The sequence below is a fragment of the Stegostoma tigrinum genome, chromosome 3, assembly GCF_030684315.1.
Source record: "Stegostoma tigrinum isolate sSteTig4 chromosome 3, sSteTig4.hap1, whole genome shotgun sequence".
Taxonomy (NCBI): domain Eukaryota; kingdom Metazoa; phylum Chordata; class Chondrichthyes; order Orectolobiformes; family Stegostomatidae; genus Stegostoma; species Stegostoma tigrinum.
In genome coordinates this window covers 30,575,095-30,594,465 of record NC_081356.1, presented here as the reverse complement: position 1 = coordinate 30,594,465, position 19,371 = coordinate 30,575,095, and the positions used below count along the sequence as shown (strand labels likewise).

The following is a 19,371-nucleotide window of genomic DNA, read 5'->3' as shown; positions in this document are numbered from 1 at the left end:
CTAACCTTTTATATAACATTGCCTGGGTAGTTTTTTTAAAAACAATTAATGTGCTGCGCTTGTTTCTTCCAAGGTGTCCACTGTGAGCTTGATATTAATGAGTGCCTTTCAACACCATGCCACAACAATGGGACGTGTCACAACCTGATTGGTAGATTTCAATGTACGTGTCTGGCTGGTTTTTTGGGAGAGACGTGTGAGGTTAATATTAATGAATGCGCCAGTTTGCCCTGTTTGAATGGAGGGTCATGCATTGACGACATCAGCACCTTCAGGTAAGGATATTTGTGTTATGGATGCAAATTTTATGAGAAGGTTCTGATTTGAGATTGTCTCTTCAGTTTAGGGAAAGTAGAGGCATTAAAGAGATCACGCGACCTGTTTGGAATTCTGCATAACAATAAATTGAGATGGCTTGGTGGCTCCAGTGAGGCCAGGAATCGGAGACTTTTCTGTCATCTTGAGATTGATTTGTTGACAAAACGTGTTCTTGTAGATTCTTGTTAGCTTCCTATAGGGAAACTCTTGAAATCTTATGTAATTCTTCCAGTGGGAATTGAAATATCGTTTTTAAAATTATTTTCTCTACGGGAATCATGACAATTCCGTCATAGATTTATTCAGGGTCATTTGTGATCAAGACATTTCTTTCTATTTGTTGCTGGGAAAGAAAGGTAATTTTTTTTCACCCAAAGGCTATTAAGTCTATGCAACAAGTTACCAGGGGTGTGGAAATTTAGCAATCGCAGTAGACAAATTGCAGAGGAGGATTCCGTGAACAGGAATGAGGATCAGAGAATCTGCATCAATGATTTTATTTAGGGAATAGATATTGGCCAGATGATGAGGATAACTGCCCCACTCTTCTTTGAAAAAGTGCTATGAGATCTTCTCAAGCATCTGCACAGATAGGTGAGGCCTTGGTATAGTTTATCCGACAATGCCTCCCTCTGTGTCTACCTTGATATTCCTATTTATGTCTGACAATGGCCCCTGAACGCAGAGGCAAGTGTGCCACCCATTGAGTTACCATGCACATTAACGTGTGTGCAGCTGCACCAAGGCTGCCTTGTTTGCAATCATCTATTTGCGAGCAGTAGAATTATTATGATTAATTACTCCTTCTCTTCTTCAGATGTCAGTGCCTGCCAGGCTACACTGGTTTGGTCTGTGGATTAGATGTGAATGAGTGTGAGTCAAATCCATGTCTGAACCATGGGGTTTGTGTGGACGATCTAGCCTCATATATCTGCAACTGTCCACCAAGCTTCACTGGAACTCGATGTGAAACAGGTAAAGGTGTCAAAATTCCCAGTTTCTGCCTCAATATGTTGCAGAATCAGGGCTAAATTCAACTGATATGGGTGCCACCGCATAATCCAACATTTATTTCGCATCCCTAATTTCCATTAAGATGGTAACAATGATTCATCCTCTTGAACCAGTACAATCTGTGTGATGTGGTGTATACACACTGCTGTATTGGTGTTGAAGAGAATGAGCATTTAACATGGTGAACAGCTTGCCTGTCATATATCATGGTTGGTGTTGAGTTTCTTGATTATTGTCGGCACTGCAGTCATCCTGGCAAGTGGGTGTATTCCATCCCACTTCTGACTTTTGCGTTGTATATGATGAATAAGAGTTGGGAAGACCGGAGGTAAGTTGCTCACTGTGGATTTCCCAACCTCGGACTACCTATTACTCCCTTCCTAGCAGCACTGTGGGTGTATATATGCCACAAAGATTGTAGTGGTTCAAGAAGAAGGTTCATCGTCACTATCTTACTGGCAATTAGGAATGAGCAGTAAATGTTGAATTATACAATGACACTCTTATACCATGAACAAGTACAAAAGAAACGTAACAGTTGCTCTTTAAACCTGTTGCAACTTTATCTGTCTGTAGTAAAGGGTGTTTCAAAAGCTGTGCTTAGTTCTATTGTAGTCATGGTTGCATTGCTGTTCCATTTAAGTTTTTGATCAATGTTGACTCCCAAGTATTGATAGTTTGTGATTTGATGATTGCAATGCCATTAACTGTTGAGGGAGATGATACGAAAGAAACCTACCTTCAAGCAAGTTAATTTTATTCATGTTTAAATTCAAATTGGATTTAGTAGGACTAGTTTTACACTTGAAATATTAACCTAATGACAATCTTATTTTCTCATCACATGTGCTAGATGGTGTGCCTGTATTTAATCCTTTTTTTGTTTAAGAGTTATCCTCCAATTTTAACCTGGATTTTGAGGTTTCGGGGATCTACGGCTATGTTTTATTGGACAATGTACTACCAACGCTTAGTGCTCTTACCTGCGCTTTCTGGATGAAATCATCTGACACCACAAACTACGGGACTCCCATTTCGTATGCCCTGGGCAATGGATGTGACAATGCATTCCTACTGACGGACTACAATGGGTAAATTCTGCTCTTGCAAGATTAGTTGCAGTTCTTTTCATCTTTTAACCGTTGGGAAGCACATTCTAAAAGCTTGGTGTTCTAAACTTTTTTGCCCCATGTTATAATCACGGGGATCTATTGCACAGTAAAAGGCCCTTTGGCCCATTCCATCCACACCGGCCAAAACCATTGTAACCCCATTTTCTGGCATTTGTATGCCTTGCTATCACAAGTGCACATTAAATACTTCTGAAATGCTGGAGGGTTTCTGCTTGTACCATTCACACATGCGGGTAGTTCCAGGTTCCTATCACCCCTCTGGATGAAAAGATTTTTCCTCACATTCTCTCTAAACCTTCCACCCTTCGCCTTAAATCTATGCCCCCAGATCATCTCTTTCTATCAAGGGGAACAGTGTCTTTGTTTCTATCCTATCTATATCCCACATAGTTTTATACATCTCGAATCAAGCCCCCTGTCAATCTCTGTTGCTCAAAGGAAAACAACCCCAGTAACCCTCCAGCCCAGGTAACACCCTGGTAAACCTCTTCTGCATCCTCACCAATTTTATCCGCCTATCCTGATAGCTTGAAGGACTGGACTACAGACTCAGCAAGATCCCTCTGATCCTTGGTACTTTCCAGAGTTCCACTGTCTATCATGCAGTCCCTTGCTTTCGTTGTCCTGCCCAAGTACATCACCTCATATTTATTTGGATTGAATTCTATTTGTCACTGATCAGCCCATCTGACCGGCCTGTCTATATCCTCGTATAATCTAAAGCTATCCTCCTCACTATTTACCATCCCACTAATTTTTGCATAATCTGCAAACTTACTGATCAACCTTCCTACATTCATGTCTGAATCATTAAATCACTAACAGCAAGGGTCCCAAGACTGGCCCCATCAGACACAGACTTCCGCCTCGTAAAGAAAATCCCTCAACATCACCCTCTGCTTCCTGCTACTCAGTTAAATATGCATCCAATTTCCTCAGATCCCCTGGACTCTTAGCTTAGCTGTCAGTATCCTATGCAGGACTTTATGAAAAGTCTTGCTGAAGCCCAAATAAACTACATCAAAAGCATTGCCCTCATCGACATACCTGGTCACCACTTTCAAAAACTCAGTCAAGTTAGTCAGACGTGACCTGCTCTTAACAAAAGCATGCTGACTGCCCTTGATTCATCCCTTCCTGTCCAAATGCAGATTATAGACAGACCCTGGGCTGTGATTGGGTTCCATTCTAGAGTCTGTTCCCAAGTTGATTAGTACGCATGTTGGAATATAATACGGGACAATATAAGGGATCCATTTGTAAGTACAGGAAGTGTTTTTATGTCAGGTCTTTAAAATTACACCCCTGTATGAGGTTGCACTCATAAGTACAAACATTTGAAAATCAGGGATCCCCTGTAACTCTGTCCCTCAGAATTGCTTCCAATCATTGCCCATCGCTGAAATTAGACTGAATGGCCTATAGTTTCCTGATTTATCCATTGCTCCCTTGTAAATTAGTGATACCGCAATGACTGGGCATCAAATCTCCATCACCTCCTCTGCGGCCAGAGAGGAATTGAAGATTTCTGCAAACACTCTTGCTGTTTCCTCCTTTGCCTCACTCAAAAGCCTGGTACATATTTCATCTGTACTCAGAGATTTATCTACATTTAAGTCTGCCGCGCTTCCTGGAACTTCCTGTCTATGTTCTTTTGTCTAAATGTATCACGGACTTTCTCCTTTATTCATGTACACATGTTGTCCTTCTCACTAGTGAATACCAGCACAAAGTATTCATTCAGATCCCTACATATGTTTTCTGACTCCATGCACAAATTACCACTGTAGTCCTTAATGCACCCTACACTTGCCCTCATTATCCTTTTCCCCTCAATGTACCTGTAAAACAGCTTAGGATTTTCCTTTTCTTAGTTGCCAGTATCATTTCATGTCCTCTCCTAATCTCCTTTTAAGTTCATTTGTGCACAATCTATACTCTTCTAGGGCTTCTGCTGTCTTGGATCCTCAGTATCTCCCTCAATATCTTTTACTCTTAATTCAATTTCCAGGGTTCACTGTATTTGATGGTCCCATCTTTTTTCTTTATTGAAATATATTGGCCCTGTACTCTGTATGTTTCCTTCTTGAATGCAACGCACTGTTTTGATTTATCTGAAATTATCTGTTCCCAGTCCACTCTAGCCAAATCACATCTAGCCCTTATTAAAATTAGCTTTCCCCAGTTAAGAACTTTGATTTCAGGCACATCCTTGTCCTTTTCCATAATCTTGAATCTAATGCAGATATGATCACTGTGTGTAAAATGCTCCCCCACTTGTTCAGCCTCGTTACCTACAAACATTAGATTCCCAGAATAAGCCCAAGTGTTTTTTGAAGTGAAGCTTGCTCCTGTAGACAAAGTGTATCTGAGATAGTGAGCAGTGGCTTACCCATTACTCTAAATTTGTGATATTGGTCAATGGAAATCACATGACCTATCGGCTAACCACTTTTTACATCTTTCACAAAATGGAAGGCCTCCTCTATTAAGCCATTAATTACAGACAGGCTAAAATTATGAGCTACGTTTATCCACAGGTACACAAATACTCAGAAGCAGTCTTACACCGCAATCAAAATGAAAAAGAAAAAGAACTTTAATTATATAGCATTTTTCAAAACAGCCATATTGAATCACTTTAGAGCTCATTGATTGCTTTTGAAGTGTAGTTGCTGTTGTAAGACAGGAAATCTGGCAGCCAATTTTGCACGCAACAAGATCCTGCTAACAGCAATATGATAATGAAATCATTTGTTTTTGTGAAGTTGATTGAGAGATAAATATTGGCCAGGCCACTAGGGATAACACTCCTTCCCCACTTCAAAATAGTGTCCTAGGATCTTAAACATCTTACTGTGAGGGCAGCTGGGAACTTGATTTAACATTTCATCTGAAGGCTGACACCTTCAACGCTGCAGCGCACCCTCAGAAATATACTGCAGTGTTAGCTTTGATTTTTGTGCTCGAATCGCGGAGTGGGGCTTGAACCCAGAAGACGAGGATTGTAATTCCACAAGAATTATTTTTCCCACAATTTAGTGCATTACAGTTTGATGAATGGAATTCATAATCCACCATAGTTGAAATGTTCAAAGTTTTTTATGGCTTTATACAGACAAAAATAAATGTTATGCATGCAGCTCACATTGATTTGTGGTACCAATTTAAATTACTGGTTTCAATTTTCATGGAAGACCAGCTAAGAGATGAATTGATCACGTGGCTGCAAAGATATTTTAAAGCTGTAATAAATACCCGATTTACTTCATAGGTGTAAACATGAACAAAGCTGAAAATATTACTGACCATCAATAATGTCACAATAATTTCTGGATGTGAAAAAAACTTTATAGACAAATAAATAGATTTCGTATTTGGGTTCCAGAATATCTAAAAATTCAAAAATTAAAAATAACAAAGCCTTCTATCAATGAAAATGATTACAGACCCCGTCACCATCCCCATATTCCAAATCACCAACTCAGGTTTCAGAAAACATTACAATAACATGGAACCTGAACAAGATAAAGAAGAAGCCATTCATCCATCGAACAAAACTCTATGAAGTGTAATCTTAAGGCTACCTTCAGATAACCTGTATCAATTAATGGGTTATAAAGGCCAAAACTGTGGAGGAAATTGGGGAAGAGAAAGTGAAAAGCATGTCCTTATTTGGATATTGAAGATCAGTGTCCACTGATTGGCTGATGGTAGAGTCAAGTCATGGAGTCGTCAGATCATAGAACATGGAAGCAGACCCTTTGGTCCAACCTATCCATGCCAAGCATGTTTCCCAAACTAAACCTGTCCCATTTGCCTGTATTTTGCCCATATCCCTCTAAACCCCTGAAATTCATGAAGCTGTCCAAATGTCTTTTAAATATGTACCCGCAGTTCATTCCATACAAGCATCACCCTCTATGCGAAAATGTTGCCCCTGAGGTCCCTTTTAAAACTTTTCTCTCTCACCTTAGTCCTATGAGAAAAACCACCTTAAAAGGGAGGACAAAGCAAGTGAATTCAGAATAATAAACCAGACAATTTAAACACATGGTCACCATGTCACCAACAGATTGGATTATCTTTTGTATTTACTGCCTTGTTAATGTGTGTAGTTGATTGTATATAATGGCTATAGGTGCTGAGGACTATTGTATCACAGAATCACAAACACTTAAAATGCAGGAGAGCACTCAACTTAACCTGTATTTTCTGGCACTTTGAAAGAACTATCCACTAGTCTCACACATTCCTACTGTTTCACACATAGCACTGAAACCACCCCACCCTGCCACTTTGAGAATATATTCAATTTCCTTTTGAAGGTTAACATTATCTCTGTCTCCAGCAAAGCCCTTCTGGCTTTTAAGAAACATTAAATTTTTGCTTAACCATTGCTGATCTAAGGAGAACATAGCTTTCGGTACTGCTTATCTTACTGAAATGATTTATAAAATTCATTCACTGCATTTCTGGAAAGTAGTGTAGTGAACCAGATATATGTATATCTCAGTGGTGTACAACACAGGAGAAATGCTTAAGCCTTATTGTGCAGAGCTGATGATTCTTTCCCTATCTTCCATTCAGTTGGGTATTATATGTCAATGGCAAGGAGAAAGTCACTGATTGTCCATCAGTAAATGACGGGAAGTGGCACCATATCTCCATCACATGGAATAGTGCCAATGGAGCATGGAGAATTTATATAGATGGGAAATTCTCTGACGGAGGAGAAGGCCTTTCTCCTGGAGCCAGTATCCCAGGTGATACGTTTACTATCTCCAATGCAAAACTTTGATTAAACATTTCAACAAAGACAACACTTCCCCAATTCCTATCCAATTTGGAGTTTTTAATGGAAAGAAAATTGTTTTTCAGGAAAACACCTAACTGAAGTTGACAGCAGTAGCATTTCACATTCTGAGATCTAGTGGAATCATTGGGCTCAAAGGTTATAGCTGTAAATTGTAAATGTTTCTCAAATGTAATGAATGAAATCCTTAGGCTTAATGGTAATATTGTTTGATCAGCCTACTTGGAAGTGGCCAAATAATTGCAGCACGATGGCTCAGTGGTTAGCACTGCTGCCTCACAATGGCAGAGACCTGGGTCTGATTCCACTCTCGGGCAACCTGATTGTCTGTGTGGAGTTTGCATATTCTCCCCGTATCTTCATGGGTTTCCTCCCACAGGCTAAAGATGTGCAAGTTAGATGGATTGGCCGTGCTAAATTGCCCATTGTATCAAGGGATATACAGACTAGGTAGATTAGCCATGAGAAATGCAGGGTTGGAGGAGGAGGAAGTCCAGATGGGATGCTCTTTAGATGTGTTCTTATGGGCTGAATAGCCTGCTTCCACACCGTAGGGATAATATGATTCTATGAAAGGAAGGGCAAACTTGAGGGAAAAAAAAAGTCAGGGATCTTTTCATTCTGATAGCACAACTGAATTTGCGTTCAAACCAGCCATTTCATAATTTTAGTTTGTTTTACATTAAATGCTGTAACTTAAGCAAAAGTCAGAATTTCAGTATTATGTTTGAGACTGAATTGTCAGACCCTGTGAAGTTTGGACAGGAACAGCAGTTGGGGCCCCAGATTTGGGAGTCCTACCTTTGAGCCAATCTCCTCAGCCTGTTCCGTGCACCAGGCATTCCCTGGGGAGGTGATTTCAGGTCCTCAGTAAAGCTTGTCATACCCATGAGCTGGTCAAGTAGGCAAGCTCCTTAAGATCCTTGTTAGGCAGAAATTCTTTGTTTTCAGTCAGCCTTCAGTTTTCTGATTGAGAGTTGGGTGGTGGTCAGTTTAATTGAGTGGAGGCTGGCACCTCCTGGCAGGCCTGCCAACTTTGTTTCCTCACCCCTCTGCCATGTAGGGACTCCCCACACATCCCGACTTCGTGAAGCCTCTGTGTTGGAAATTCAATGCCAGCATCTAACGATAAGGCATTGGAAAAGAAACTGAACGTGTTTAGTACAGCATTGAAGACTCTTGCTGTTACCTAATCCTTTTCATTGATACTTCCAGGGTTCCAATGCACTGTTGTGTCACTGAAATCAATGACATGTCTTGAAATTTCTCCAAGAACCTTTATCACAAATTGACAGGAAGAACTTGGTTCTGTAGCTAAATGATTGCCCGATGAACAGAGTCACCATATTTTTATGTGCCTGATATTACAAATTCAGGATTTAATAATTGTCACTTTATTCTGGTATAAGTCACCAAAAGCAGTGCGCTGCCTGCTGCAGTCTCTGTTGTCCCATGGGACTTTAGTTTATTGGTAAACTGATGTAACTGAATGGTTTGCTTGGGCAAGTTCTGAAGACAACTAAGAGTTTATGGTTTTGCTGTAGATGAGGCCAGAATGAGTAGGGATAGCATCAAACAGAAAAAAATTGTGAATGATACAAACTGGTTTAACTCATCTTGCGTATTTCAAAATGGAGCTCCAGTACAACCATCATATTCATTTCCAAGTATTACTGGGGGCTTTCTTTAACTGGTTATGCCCACTGGGACAGATTTCCTAACTTGAAGGACGTTTAGGGAACCAGGTGCATTATTATAATAAGCTGATGGTTTCATGATCCTTGAAATTGAGATTTGCACCTTATTCCAGATAATTCATTATTGAGAATATTTCTCACATGAATTTCCTATTAGCAAATATGTGAATTAAGGCATTTACTTTCATCTTTCCAGTCTTGCTTTCTATTGTGTTGGTGGCCATATTAAGTGTTGGTGTCCGCGTTGAATGTTGGTGTCCATGCTGAGTGTTGGTGTCCGTGTTGAGCATTGGTGGCCATGTTGAGTATTGGTATCCGTGTTGAGCGTTGGTGTCCATGTTGAGCGTTGGTGGCCGTGTTGAGTGTTGGTATCCGTGTTGAGTTTTGGTGGCCGTGTTGAGCGTTGGTGTCCGTGTTGAATGTTGGTGTCCGTGTTGACCGTTGGTGGACATGTTGAGCATTGGTGGCCGAGTTGAGCGTTGGTGTCTGTGTTGAGCGTTGGTGTCTGTGTTGAGCGTTGGTGTCTGTGTTGAGCGTTGGTGGCCGTGTTGAGCGTTGGTGTCCCTGTTGAGCGTTGGTGTCCCTGTTGAGCGTTGATGTCTGTGTTGAATGTTGTCGTCTTTGTTGAGTGTTGGTGGCCGCGTTGAGTGTTGCTGTCCGTGTTGTGTGTTGTTGTCCGTGTTGAGCGTCAGTGGCCGTGTTGAGTGTCGGTGGCCGTGTTGAGTGTTGGTGTCTGTGTTGAATGTTGTCGTCTGTGTTGAGTGTCGGTGTCCGTGTTGTGTGTTGTTGTCCGTGTTGAGTGTCAGTGGCCGTGTTGAGCGTCGGTGTCCGTGTTGAGCGTTGGTGGCTGTGTACAGAGTTGGTGTCCATGTTGAGCGTTGGTGTCCGTGTTGAGCGTTGGTGGCTGTGTTGAGCGTGGGTGGCCGTGTTGAGTGTTAGTGGCCGTGTTAAGCGTCGGTGTATGTGTTGAATGTTGTCGTCCGTGTTGAGCGTTGGTGGCCGATTTGAGCGTTGGTGGACATGTTGAGCGTTGGTGTCCATGTTGAGCGTTGGTGTCCATGTTGAGCGTTGGTGTCCGTGTTGAGTGTTGATGTCCGTGTTGAATGTTGTCGTCTGTGTTGAGCGTTGGTGGCCGTGTTGAGTGTTGGTGTCCGTGTTGAGCGTTGGTGTCCCTGTTGAGCGTTGATGGCCGTGTTGAGTGTTGATGTCCGTGTTGAATGTTGTCGTCTGTGTTGAGCGTTGGTGGCCATGTTGAGCGTTGGTGTCCCTGTTGAGCGTTGGTGTCCATGTTGAGCGTTGATGTCTGTGCTGAATGTTGTCGTCTGTGTTGAGTGTTGGTGGCCGCGTTGAGTGTTGTTGTCCATGTTGAGTGTTGGTGTCCCTGTTGAGCGTTGGTGTCCGTGTTGAGCGTTGATGTCTGTGTTGAATGTTGTCGTCTGTGTTGAGTGTTGGTGGCCGCGTTGAGTGTTAGTGTCTGTGTTGAGTGTCGGTGGCCGCGTTAAGTGTTGCTGTTCATGTTGTGTGTTGTTGTCCGTGTTGAGTGTCAGTGGCCGTGTTGAGTGTCGGTGTCCGTTTTGAGCGTTGGTGGCCGTGTTGAGCGTTGGTGTCCATGTTAAGCATTGGTGTCCATGTTGAGCGTTGGTGGCCGTGTTGAGCGTTGGTGGCAGTGTGCAGAGTTGGTGTCCATGTTGAGTGTTGGTGGCCATGTTGCGCGTGTGTGTCCGTTTTGAGCATTGTTGGCCGTGTTGAGCGTTGTTGGCCGTGTTGAGCGTTGGTGGCCGTGTTGAGCGTTGGTGCCCGTGTTGAGCGTTGTTGGCCGTGTTGAGCGTTGGTGTCCATGTTGAGCGTTGGTGGCCGAGTTGAGCGTTGGGTCCGTGTTGAACGTTGGTGGCCGTGTTGAGCGTTGGTGTCCATGTTGAGCGTTGGTGTCCATGTTGAGCGTTGGTGGCCGTGTTGAGCGTTGGTGTCCGTGTTGAGCGTTGGTGGCTGTGTTGTGCGTTTGTGTCTGTGTTGAATGTTGGTGTCTGTGTTGAGCATTGGTGTCCGTGTTGAGTGTTGGTGTCCGTGTTGAGCGTTGGTGGCTGTGTGCAGAGTTGGTGTCCATGTTGAGCGTTGGTGGCTGTGTGCAGAGTTGGTGTCCATGTTGAGCGATGATGTCCATGTTGAGCATTGGTGGCCGTGTTGTGCGTTTGTGTCTGTGTTGAGTGCTGGTGTCCGTGTTGAGTGTTGGTGTCCGTGTTGAGCGTTGGTGACTGTGTGCAGAGTTGGTGTCCATGTTGAGCGTTGGTGGCTGTGTGCAGAGTTGGTGTCCATGTTGAGTGTTGGTGGCCGTGTTGAGCGTTGGTGGCTGTGTGCAGAGTTGGTGTCCATGTTGAGCGTTGGTGGCTGTGTTGAGCGTTGGTGGCTGTGTGCAGAGTTGGTGTCCATGTTGAGTGTTGGTGTCCGTGTTGAGCGTTGGTGGTTGTGTGCAGAGTTGGTGTCCGTGTTGAGCGTTGGTGTCCGTGTTGAGCGTTGGTGGCCGTGTTGAGCGTGGGTGGCCGTCTTGAGCGTTGGTGTCCGTGTTGAGCGTTGTTGGCCGTGTTGAGCGTTGGTGCCCGTGTTGAGCGTTGGTGGCCGTGTTGAGCGTTGGTGTCCATGTTGAGCGTTGGTGGCCGAGTTGAGCGTTGGGTCCGTGTTGAGCGTTGGTGGCTGTGTACAGAGTTGGTGACCGTGTTGAGCGTTGGTGTCCGTGTTGAGCATTGGTGGCCATGTTGAGCGTTGGTGTCCGTGTTGAGTGTTGGTGGCCATGTTGAGTGTTGGTGTCCGTGTTGAGCGTTGGTGGCCATGTTGAGCGTTGGTGTCCGTGTTGAGCGTTGGTGTCCGTGTTGAGTGTTCGTGTCCATGTTGAGTTTTGGTGGCTGTGTTGACCGTTGGTGTCCGTGTTGAGCGTTGGTGGCCGCGTTGAGTGTTGGTGCCTGTGTTGAGTGTCGGTGGCCGCGTTGAGTGTTGCTGTTCGTGTTGTGTGTTGTTGTCCGTGTTGAGCCTTGGTGGCTGTGTGCAGAGTTGGTGTCCGTGTTGAGCGTTGGTGTCCATGTTGAGCGTTGGTGGCCGTGTTGAGTGTTGGTGTCCCTGTTGAGCATTGGTGCCCGTGTTGAGTGTTGGTGTCTGTGTTGAGCGTTGGTGTCCGTGTTGAGCGTTGGTGTCCATGTTGAGCGTTGGTGGCCGTGTTGAGTGTTGGTGTCCCTGTTGAGCGTTGGTGTCCGTGTTGAGCGTTGATGTCTGTGTTGAATGTTGTCGTCTGTGTTGAGTGTTGTCGTCTGTGTTGAGTGTTGGTGGCCGCGTTGAGTATTGCTGTCCGTGTTGTGTGTTGTTGTCCGTGTTAAGTGTCAGTGGCCGTGTTGAGCGTCGGTGGCCCTGTTCAGCGTCGGTGGCTGTGCTAAATGTTGGTGGCCGTGTTGAGTGTCTGTGGCCATGTTGAGCGTTGGTGCCCGTGTTGAGCGTTGGTGGCCGTGTTGAGCGTTGGTGTCCGTGTTGAGCGTTGGTGGCTGTGTACAGAGTTGGTGTCCATGTTGAGCTTTGGTGTCCGTGTTGAGCGTGGGTGGCCGTGTTGAGTGTTAGTGGCCGTGTTAAGCGTCGGTGTCTGTGTTGAATGTTGTCGTCCGTGTTGAGCGTTGGTGTCCATGTTGAGCGTTGATGTCTGTGCTGAATGTTGTCGTCTGTGTTGAGTGTTGGTGGCCGCGTTGAGTGTTGTTGTCCATGTTGAGCGTTGGTGTCCGTGTTGAGCGTTGATGTCTGTGTTGAATGTTGTCGTCTGTGTTGAGTGTTGGTGGCCGCGTTGAGTGTTGCTGTCCGTGTTGTGTGTTGTTGTCCGTGTTGAGCGTCGGTGGCCCTGTTCAGCGTCGGTGGCCGTGTTGAGCGTTGGTGCCCGTGTTGAGCGTTGGTGCCCGTGTTGAGCGTTGGTGTCCATGTTGAGCGTTGGTGTCCGTGTTGAGCGTTGGTGGCTGTGTACAGAGTTGGTGTCCATGTTGAGCGTTGGTGTCCGTGTTGAGCGTTGGTGGCTCTGTTGAGCGTGGGTGGCCATGTTGAGTGTTAGTGGCCGTGTTAAGCGTCGGTGTCTGTGTTGAATGTTGTCGTCCGTGTTGAGCGTTGGTGGCCGTTTTGAGCGTTGGTGTCCCTGTTGAGCGTTGGTGTCCGTGTTGAGTGTTGGTGTCCCTGTTGAGTGTTGGTGTCCATGTAGAGCGTTGGTGTCCGTGTTGAGTGTTGGTGTCCATGTTGAGCATTGGTGTCCCTGTTGAGCGTTGGTGTCCATGTTGAGCGTTGATGTCTGTGTTGAATGTTGTCGTCTGTGTTGAGCGTTGGTGGCCGCGTTGAGTGTTGTTGTCCATGTTGAGCGTTGGTGTCCGTGTTGAGCGTTGATGTCTGTGCTGAATGTTGTCGTCTGTGTTGAGTGTTGGTGGCCGCATTGAGTGTTGGTGTCCGTGTTGAGTGTCGGTGGCCGCGTTGAGTGTTGCTGTTCGTGTTGTGTGTTGTTGTCCGTGTTGAGTGTCAGTGGCCGTGTTGAGCGTCGGTGGCCCTGTTGAGCGTCGGCGGCTGTGTTAAGTGTTGTTGTCCGTGTTGAGTGTCGGTGGCCGTGTTGAGCGTTGGTGGCCGTGTTGAGCGTTGGTGGCCGTGTTGAGTGTTGGAGGCTGTGTGCAGAGTTGGTGTCCGTTTTGAGCATTGTTGGCCGTGTTGAGCGTTGGTGGCCGTGTTGAGCGTTGTTGGCCGTGTTGAGCGTTGGTGCCCGTGTTGAGCGTTGGTGGCCGTGTTGAGCGTTGGTGTCCATGTTGAGCGTTGGTGGCCGAGTTGAGCGTTGGGTCCGTGTTGAGCGTTGGTGGCTGTGTACTGAGTTGGTGTCCGTTTTGAGCATTGTTGGCCGTGTTGAGCGTTGGTGGCCGTGTTGAGCGTTGGTGCCCGTGTTGAGCGTTGGTGGCCGTGTTGAGCGTTGGAGGCTGTGTGCAGAGTTGGTGTCCGTTTTGAGCATTGTTGGCCGTGTTGAGCATTGGTGGCCGTGTTGAGCGTTGGTGCCCGTTTGAGCGTTGGTGGCCGTGTTGAGCGTTGGTGTCCATGTTGAGCGTTGGTGGCCGAGTTGAGCGTTGGTGCCCGTGTTGAGCGTTGGTGGCCGTGTTGAGCGTCGGTGTCCATGTTGAGCGTTGTTGGCCGTGTTGAGCGTTGGTGCCCGTGTTGAGCGTTGTTGGCCGTGTTGAGCGTTGGTGGCCGTGTTGAGCGTTGGTGTCCATGTTGAGCGATAATGTCCGTGTTGAGCATTGGTGGCCGTGTTGTGCGTTTGTGTCTGTGTTGAGTGCTGGTGTCCATGTTGAGTGTTGGTGTCCGTGTTGAGCGTTGGTGTCCGTGTTGAGCGTTGGTGGCTGTGTGCAGAGTTGGTGTCCGTGTTGAGCGTTGGTGGCCGTGTTGAGTGTTGGTGTCCGTTTTGAACGTTGTTGGCCGTGTTGAGCGTTGGTGTCCGTGTTGAGCGTTGTTGGCCGAGTTGAGCGTTGGGTCCGTGTTGAGCGTTGGTGGCTGTCTACAGAGTTGGTGGCCGAGTTGAGCGTTGGGTCCGTGTTGAGCGTTGGTGGCTGTGTACTGAGTTGGTGTCCGTTTTGAGCATTGTTGGCCGTGTTGAGCGTTGGTGGCCGTGTTGAGCGTTGGTGCCCGTGTTGAGCGTTGGTGGCCGTGTTGAGCGTTGGAGGCTGTGTGCAGAGTTGGTGTCCGTTTTGAGCATTGTTGGCCGTGTTGAGCGTTGGTGGCCGTGTTGAGCGTTGGTGCCCGTTTGAGCGTTGGTGGCCGTGTTGAGCGTTGGTGTCCATGTTGAGCGTTGGTGGCCGAGTTGAGCGTTGGTGCCCGTGTTGAGCGTTGGTGGCCGTGTTGAGCGTCGGTGTCCATGTTGAGCGTTGTTGGCCGTGTTGAGCGTTGGTGCCCGTGTTGAGCGTTGTTGGCCGTGTTGAGCGTTGGTGGCCGTGTTGAGCGTTGGTGTCCATGTTGAGCGATAATGTCCGTGTTGAGCATTGGTGGCCGTGTTGTGCGTTTGTGTCTGTGTTGAGTGCTGGTGTCCATGTTGAGTGTTGGTGTCCGTGTTGAGCGTTGGTGGCTGTGTGCAGAGTTGGTGTCCGTGTTGAGTGTTGGTGTCCGTGTTGAGCGTTGGTGGCTGTGTGCAGAGTTGGTGTCCGTGTTGAGCGTTGGTGGCCGTGTTGAGTGTTGGTGTCCGTTTTGAGCGTTGTTGGCCGTGTTGAGCGTTGGTGTCCGTGTTGAGCGTTGTTGGCCGAGTTGAGCGTTGGGTCCGTGTTGAGCGTTGGTGGCTGTGTACAGAGTTGGTGGCCGTGTTGAGCGTTGGTGGCCGTGTTGAGCGTTGGTGGCCGTGTTGAGCGTGGGTGGCCGTCTTCAGCGTTGGTGTCCATGATGAGTTTAGGTGTCCGTGTTGAGCGTTGATGGCCGTGTTGAGTGTTGGTGTCCGTTTTGAGTGTTGTTGGCCATGTTGAGCGTTGGTGTCCGTGTTGAGCGTTGTTGGCCGTGTTGAGCGTTGGTGCCCGTGTTGAGCGTTGGTGCCCGTGTTGAGCGTTGGTGTCCGTGTTGAGCGTTGGTGGCTGTGTGCAGAGTTGGTGTCCATGTTGAGTGTTGGTGGCCGTGTTGAGCGTTGGTGCCCGTGTTGAGCGTTGGTGTCCATGTTGAGTGTTGGTGTCCGTGTTGAGCGTTGGTGGCTGTGTGCAGAGTTGGTGTCCATGTTGAGTGTTGGTGGCCGTGTTGAGCGTTGGTGGCTGTGTACTGAGTTGGTGTCCATGCTGAGCGTTGGTGTCCGTGTTGAGCGTTGGTGGCCGTGTTGAGCGTGAGTGGCCGTCTTGAGCGTTGGTGTCCATGTTGAGTTTAGGTGTCCGTGTTGAGCGTTGGTGGCCGTGTTGAGTGTTGGTGTCCGTTTTGAGCGTTGTTGGCCGTGTTGAGCGTTGGTGTCCGTGTTGAGCGTTGTTGGCCGTGTTGAGCGTTGGTGGCCATGTTGAGTGTTGGTGCCCGTGTTGAGCGTTGGTGGCCATGTTGAGCGTTGGTGTCCATGTTGAGCGTTGGTGTCCGTGTTGAGCGTTGGTGGCCGTGTTGAGTGTTGGTGTCCGTTTTGAGCGTTGTTGGCCGTGTTGAGCGTTGGTGTCCGTGTTGAGCGTTGTTGGCCGAGTTGAGCGTTGGGTCCGTGTTGAGCGTTGGTGGCTGTGTACAGAGTTGGTGTCCGTGTTGAGCGTTGGTGGCCGTGTTGAGCGTGGGTGGCCGTCTTGAGCGTTGGTGTCCATGATGAGTTTAGGTGTCCGTGTTGAGCGTTGATGGCCGTGTTGAGTGTTGGTGTCCGTTTTGAGTGTTGTTGGCCATGTTGAGCATTGGTGTCCGTGTTGAGCGTTGTTGGCCGTGTTGAGCGTTGGTGCCCGTGTTGAGCGTTGGTGCCCGTGTTGAGCGTTGGTGTCCGTGTTGAGCGTTGGTGGCTGTGTGCAGAGTTGGTGTCCATGTTGAGTGTTGGTGGCCGTGTTGAGCGTTGGTGGCTGTGTACTGAGTTGGTGTCCATGCTGAGCGTTGGTGTCCGTGTTGAGCGTTGGTGGCCGTGTTGAGCGTGAGTGGCCGTCTTGAGCGTTGGTGTCCATGTTGAGTTTAGGTGTCCGTGTTGAGCGTTGGTGGCCGTGTTGAGTGTTGGTGTCCGTTTTGAGCGTTGTTGGCCGTGTTGAGCGTTGGTGTCCGTGTTGAGCGTTGTTGGCCGTGTTGAGCGTTGGTGGCCGTGTTGAGCGTTGTTGGCCGTGTTGAGCGTTGGTGTCCGTGTTGAGCGTTGGTGGCCATGTTGAGCGTTGGTGTCCGTGTTGAGTGTTGATGTCCATGTTGAGCGTTGGTGGCCATGTTGAGCGTTGGTGTCCATGTTGAGCGTTGGTGTCCGTGTTGAGCGTTGGTGGCCATGTTGAGCGTTGGTGTCCGTGTTGAGCATTGGTGGCCGTGTTGAGTGTTGGTGTCCGTGTTGAGTGTTGGTGGCCATGTTGAGCGTTGGTGTCCGTGTTGAGCGTTGGTGGCCGTGTTGAGCGTTGGTGTCTGTGTTGAATGTTGTCGTCCGTGTTGAGTGTTGGTGGCTGTTTTGAGCGTTGGTGTCCGTGTTGAATATTGGTGTCCGCATTGAGTGTTGGTGGCTATGATGAGTGTTGGTGTCCGTGTTGAGCGTTGGTGGCCGTGTTGAGCGTTGGTGTCCGTGTTGAATATTGGTGTCCGCGTTGAGTGTTGGTGGCTATGATGAGCGTTGGTGGCCGTGTTGAGCGTTGGTATCCGTGTTGATCGTTGGTGTCCGTTTTGAGCGTTGGTGGCCGTGTTGAGCATTTGTGGCTGAGCGTTGGTGGCCGTGTTGAGCATTTGTGGCTGCGTTGAGTGTTGGTGTCCGTGTTGAGTGTTGGTGTCCATGTTGAGTTTTGGTGGCCGTGTTGAGCATTGGTGGCCGTGTTGAGTGTTGGAGGCCGTGTTGAGCGTTGGTGCCTGTGTTGAGCATTGGTGTCCGTGTTGAGTGTTGGCGTCCGTTTTGAGCGTTGGTGTCCGTGTTGAGTGTTGGTGGCTGTGTTGAGCGTTGGTGTCCCTGCTGAGTATTGGTGGCCGTGTTTAGCGTTGGTGGCTGTGTTGAGCGTGGGTGGCCATGTTGAGTGTTAGTGGCCATATTAAGTGTTGGTGTCTGTCTTGAGTGTTGGTGGCCGTGTTGAGCGTTGGTAGCCATGTTGAGCGTTCGTCGCCGTGTTGAGCGTTGGTGTCTGTGTTGAGTGTTCGTGGGTGTCCATGTTGAGCGTTGGTCGCCGGGTTGAGCGTTGGTGTCCGTGTTGAATGCTCGTGTCCATTTTGAGTGTTGGTGTCTGTGTTGAGCGTTGGTGGCCATGTTGAGTGTTGGTGTCCGTGTTAACTGTCGGTGTCCGTGTTGAGTGTTGGTGGCTGTGTTGAGTGTTGGTGTCCATGTTGAGCATCGGTGGCCGTGTTGAGCTTGGGTGGCCATGTTGAGTGTTAGTGGCCATATTAAGTGTTGGTGTCTGTCTTGAGTGTTGGTGTCCGTGTTGAGCGTTGGTAGCCATGTTGACTGTTGGTCTCCGTGTTGAGTGTTGGTGGCTGTGTTGAATGTTGGTGTCCATTTTGAGTGTTGGTGTCTGTGTTGAGCGTTGGTGGCCGAGTTGAGCGTAGGTGGCCGTCTTGAGCGTTGGTGTCCATGTTGAGTATTGGTGTCCGTGTTGAGCGTTGGTGTCCGTGTTGAGTGTTGGCGTCCATTTTGAGCGTTGGTGTCCGTGTTGAGCGTTGGTGGCCGAGTTGAGCGTAGGTGGCCGTCTTGAGCGTTGGTGTCCATGTTGAGTATTGGTGTCCGTGTTGAGTGTTGGTGTCCATGTTGAGCGTTGGTGTCAGTGTTAAATGTTGTCATCCGTGTTGAGTGTTGGTGGCTATGATGAGTGTCGGTGTCCGTGTTGTGCGTGGGTGTCCGTGTTGAGTGTCGGTGGCCGTGTTGAGCGTGGGTGGCCGTGTTGAGCGTTGGTGGCCGTGTTGAGCGTTGGTGCCCGTGTTGAGTGTTGGTGGCCGTGTTGAGCGTTGGTGTCCATGTTGAGCGTTGGTGGCCGAGTTGAGCGTTGGGTCCGTGTTGAACGTTGGTGGCCGTGTTGAGCGTTGGTGTCCATGTTGAGCGTTGTTGGCCGTGTTGAGCGTTGGTGTCCATGTTGAGCGTTGGTGGCCGAGTTGAGCGTTGGGTCCGTGTTGAGTGTTGGTGGCCGTGTTGAGCGTTGGTGTCCGTGTTGAGCGTTGGTGGCCGTGTTGAGCGTTGGTGTCCGTGTTGAGCATTGGTGGCTGTGTTGTGCGTTTGTGTCTGTGTTGAATGTTGGTGTCCGTGTTGAGTCTTGGTGTCCGTGTTGAGCGTTGGTGGCTGTGTGCAGAGTTGGTGTCCATGTTGAGCGTTGGTGGCTGTGTTGAGCGTTGGTGGCTGTGTGCAGAGTTGGTGTCCATGTTGAGCGATGATGTCCATGTTGAGCATTGGTGGCCGTGTTGTGCGTTTGTGTCTGTGTTGAATGTTGGTGTCTGTGTTGAGCATTGGTGTCCGTGTTGAGTGTTGGTGTCCGTGTTGAGCGTTGGTGTCCGTGTTGAGCGTTGGTGGCTGTGTGCAGAGTTGGTGTCCATGTTGAGCGTTGGTGGCCGTGTTGAGCGTTGGTGGCTGTGTGCAGAGTTGGTGTCCATGTTGAGTGTTGGTGGCCGTGTTGAGCGTTGGTGGCTGTGTGCAGAGTTGGTGTCCATGTTGAGCGTTGGTGGCTGTGTTGAGCGTTGGTGGCTGTGTGCAGAGTTGGTGTCCATGTTGAGTGTTGGTGTCCGTGTTGAGCGTTGGTGGCTGTGTGCAGAGTTGGTGTCCGTGTTGAGCGTTGGTGTC

General features: G+C 48.1%; 1 protein-coding gene across 2 annotated transcripts in view; it reads left to right on the top strand.

Moving 5' to 3' along the window:
* Window positions 1-19,371, top strand: part of svep1 (sushi, von Willebrand factor type A, EGF and pentraxin domain containing 1) — a 225,117-nt gene that overhangs the window by 113,391 nt on the left and 92,355 nt on the right. For both annotated transcript variants that reach the window (XM_048527619.2, XM_048527618.2), the window contains exons 24-27: window positions 74-275; window positions 1,136-1,293; window positions 2,222-2,423; window positions 7,056-7,231. In XM_048527619.2, coding sequence (XP_048383576.1) covers window positions 74-275; window positions 1,136-1,293; window positions 2,222-2,423; window positions 7,056-7,231 — 738 coding nt within the window. The remainder of the gene's footprint in view (window positions 1-73; window positions 276-1,135; window positions 1,294-2,221; window positions 2,424-7,055; window positions 7,232-19,371) is intronic.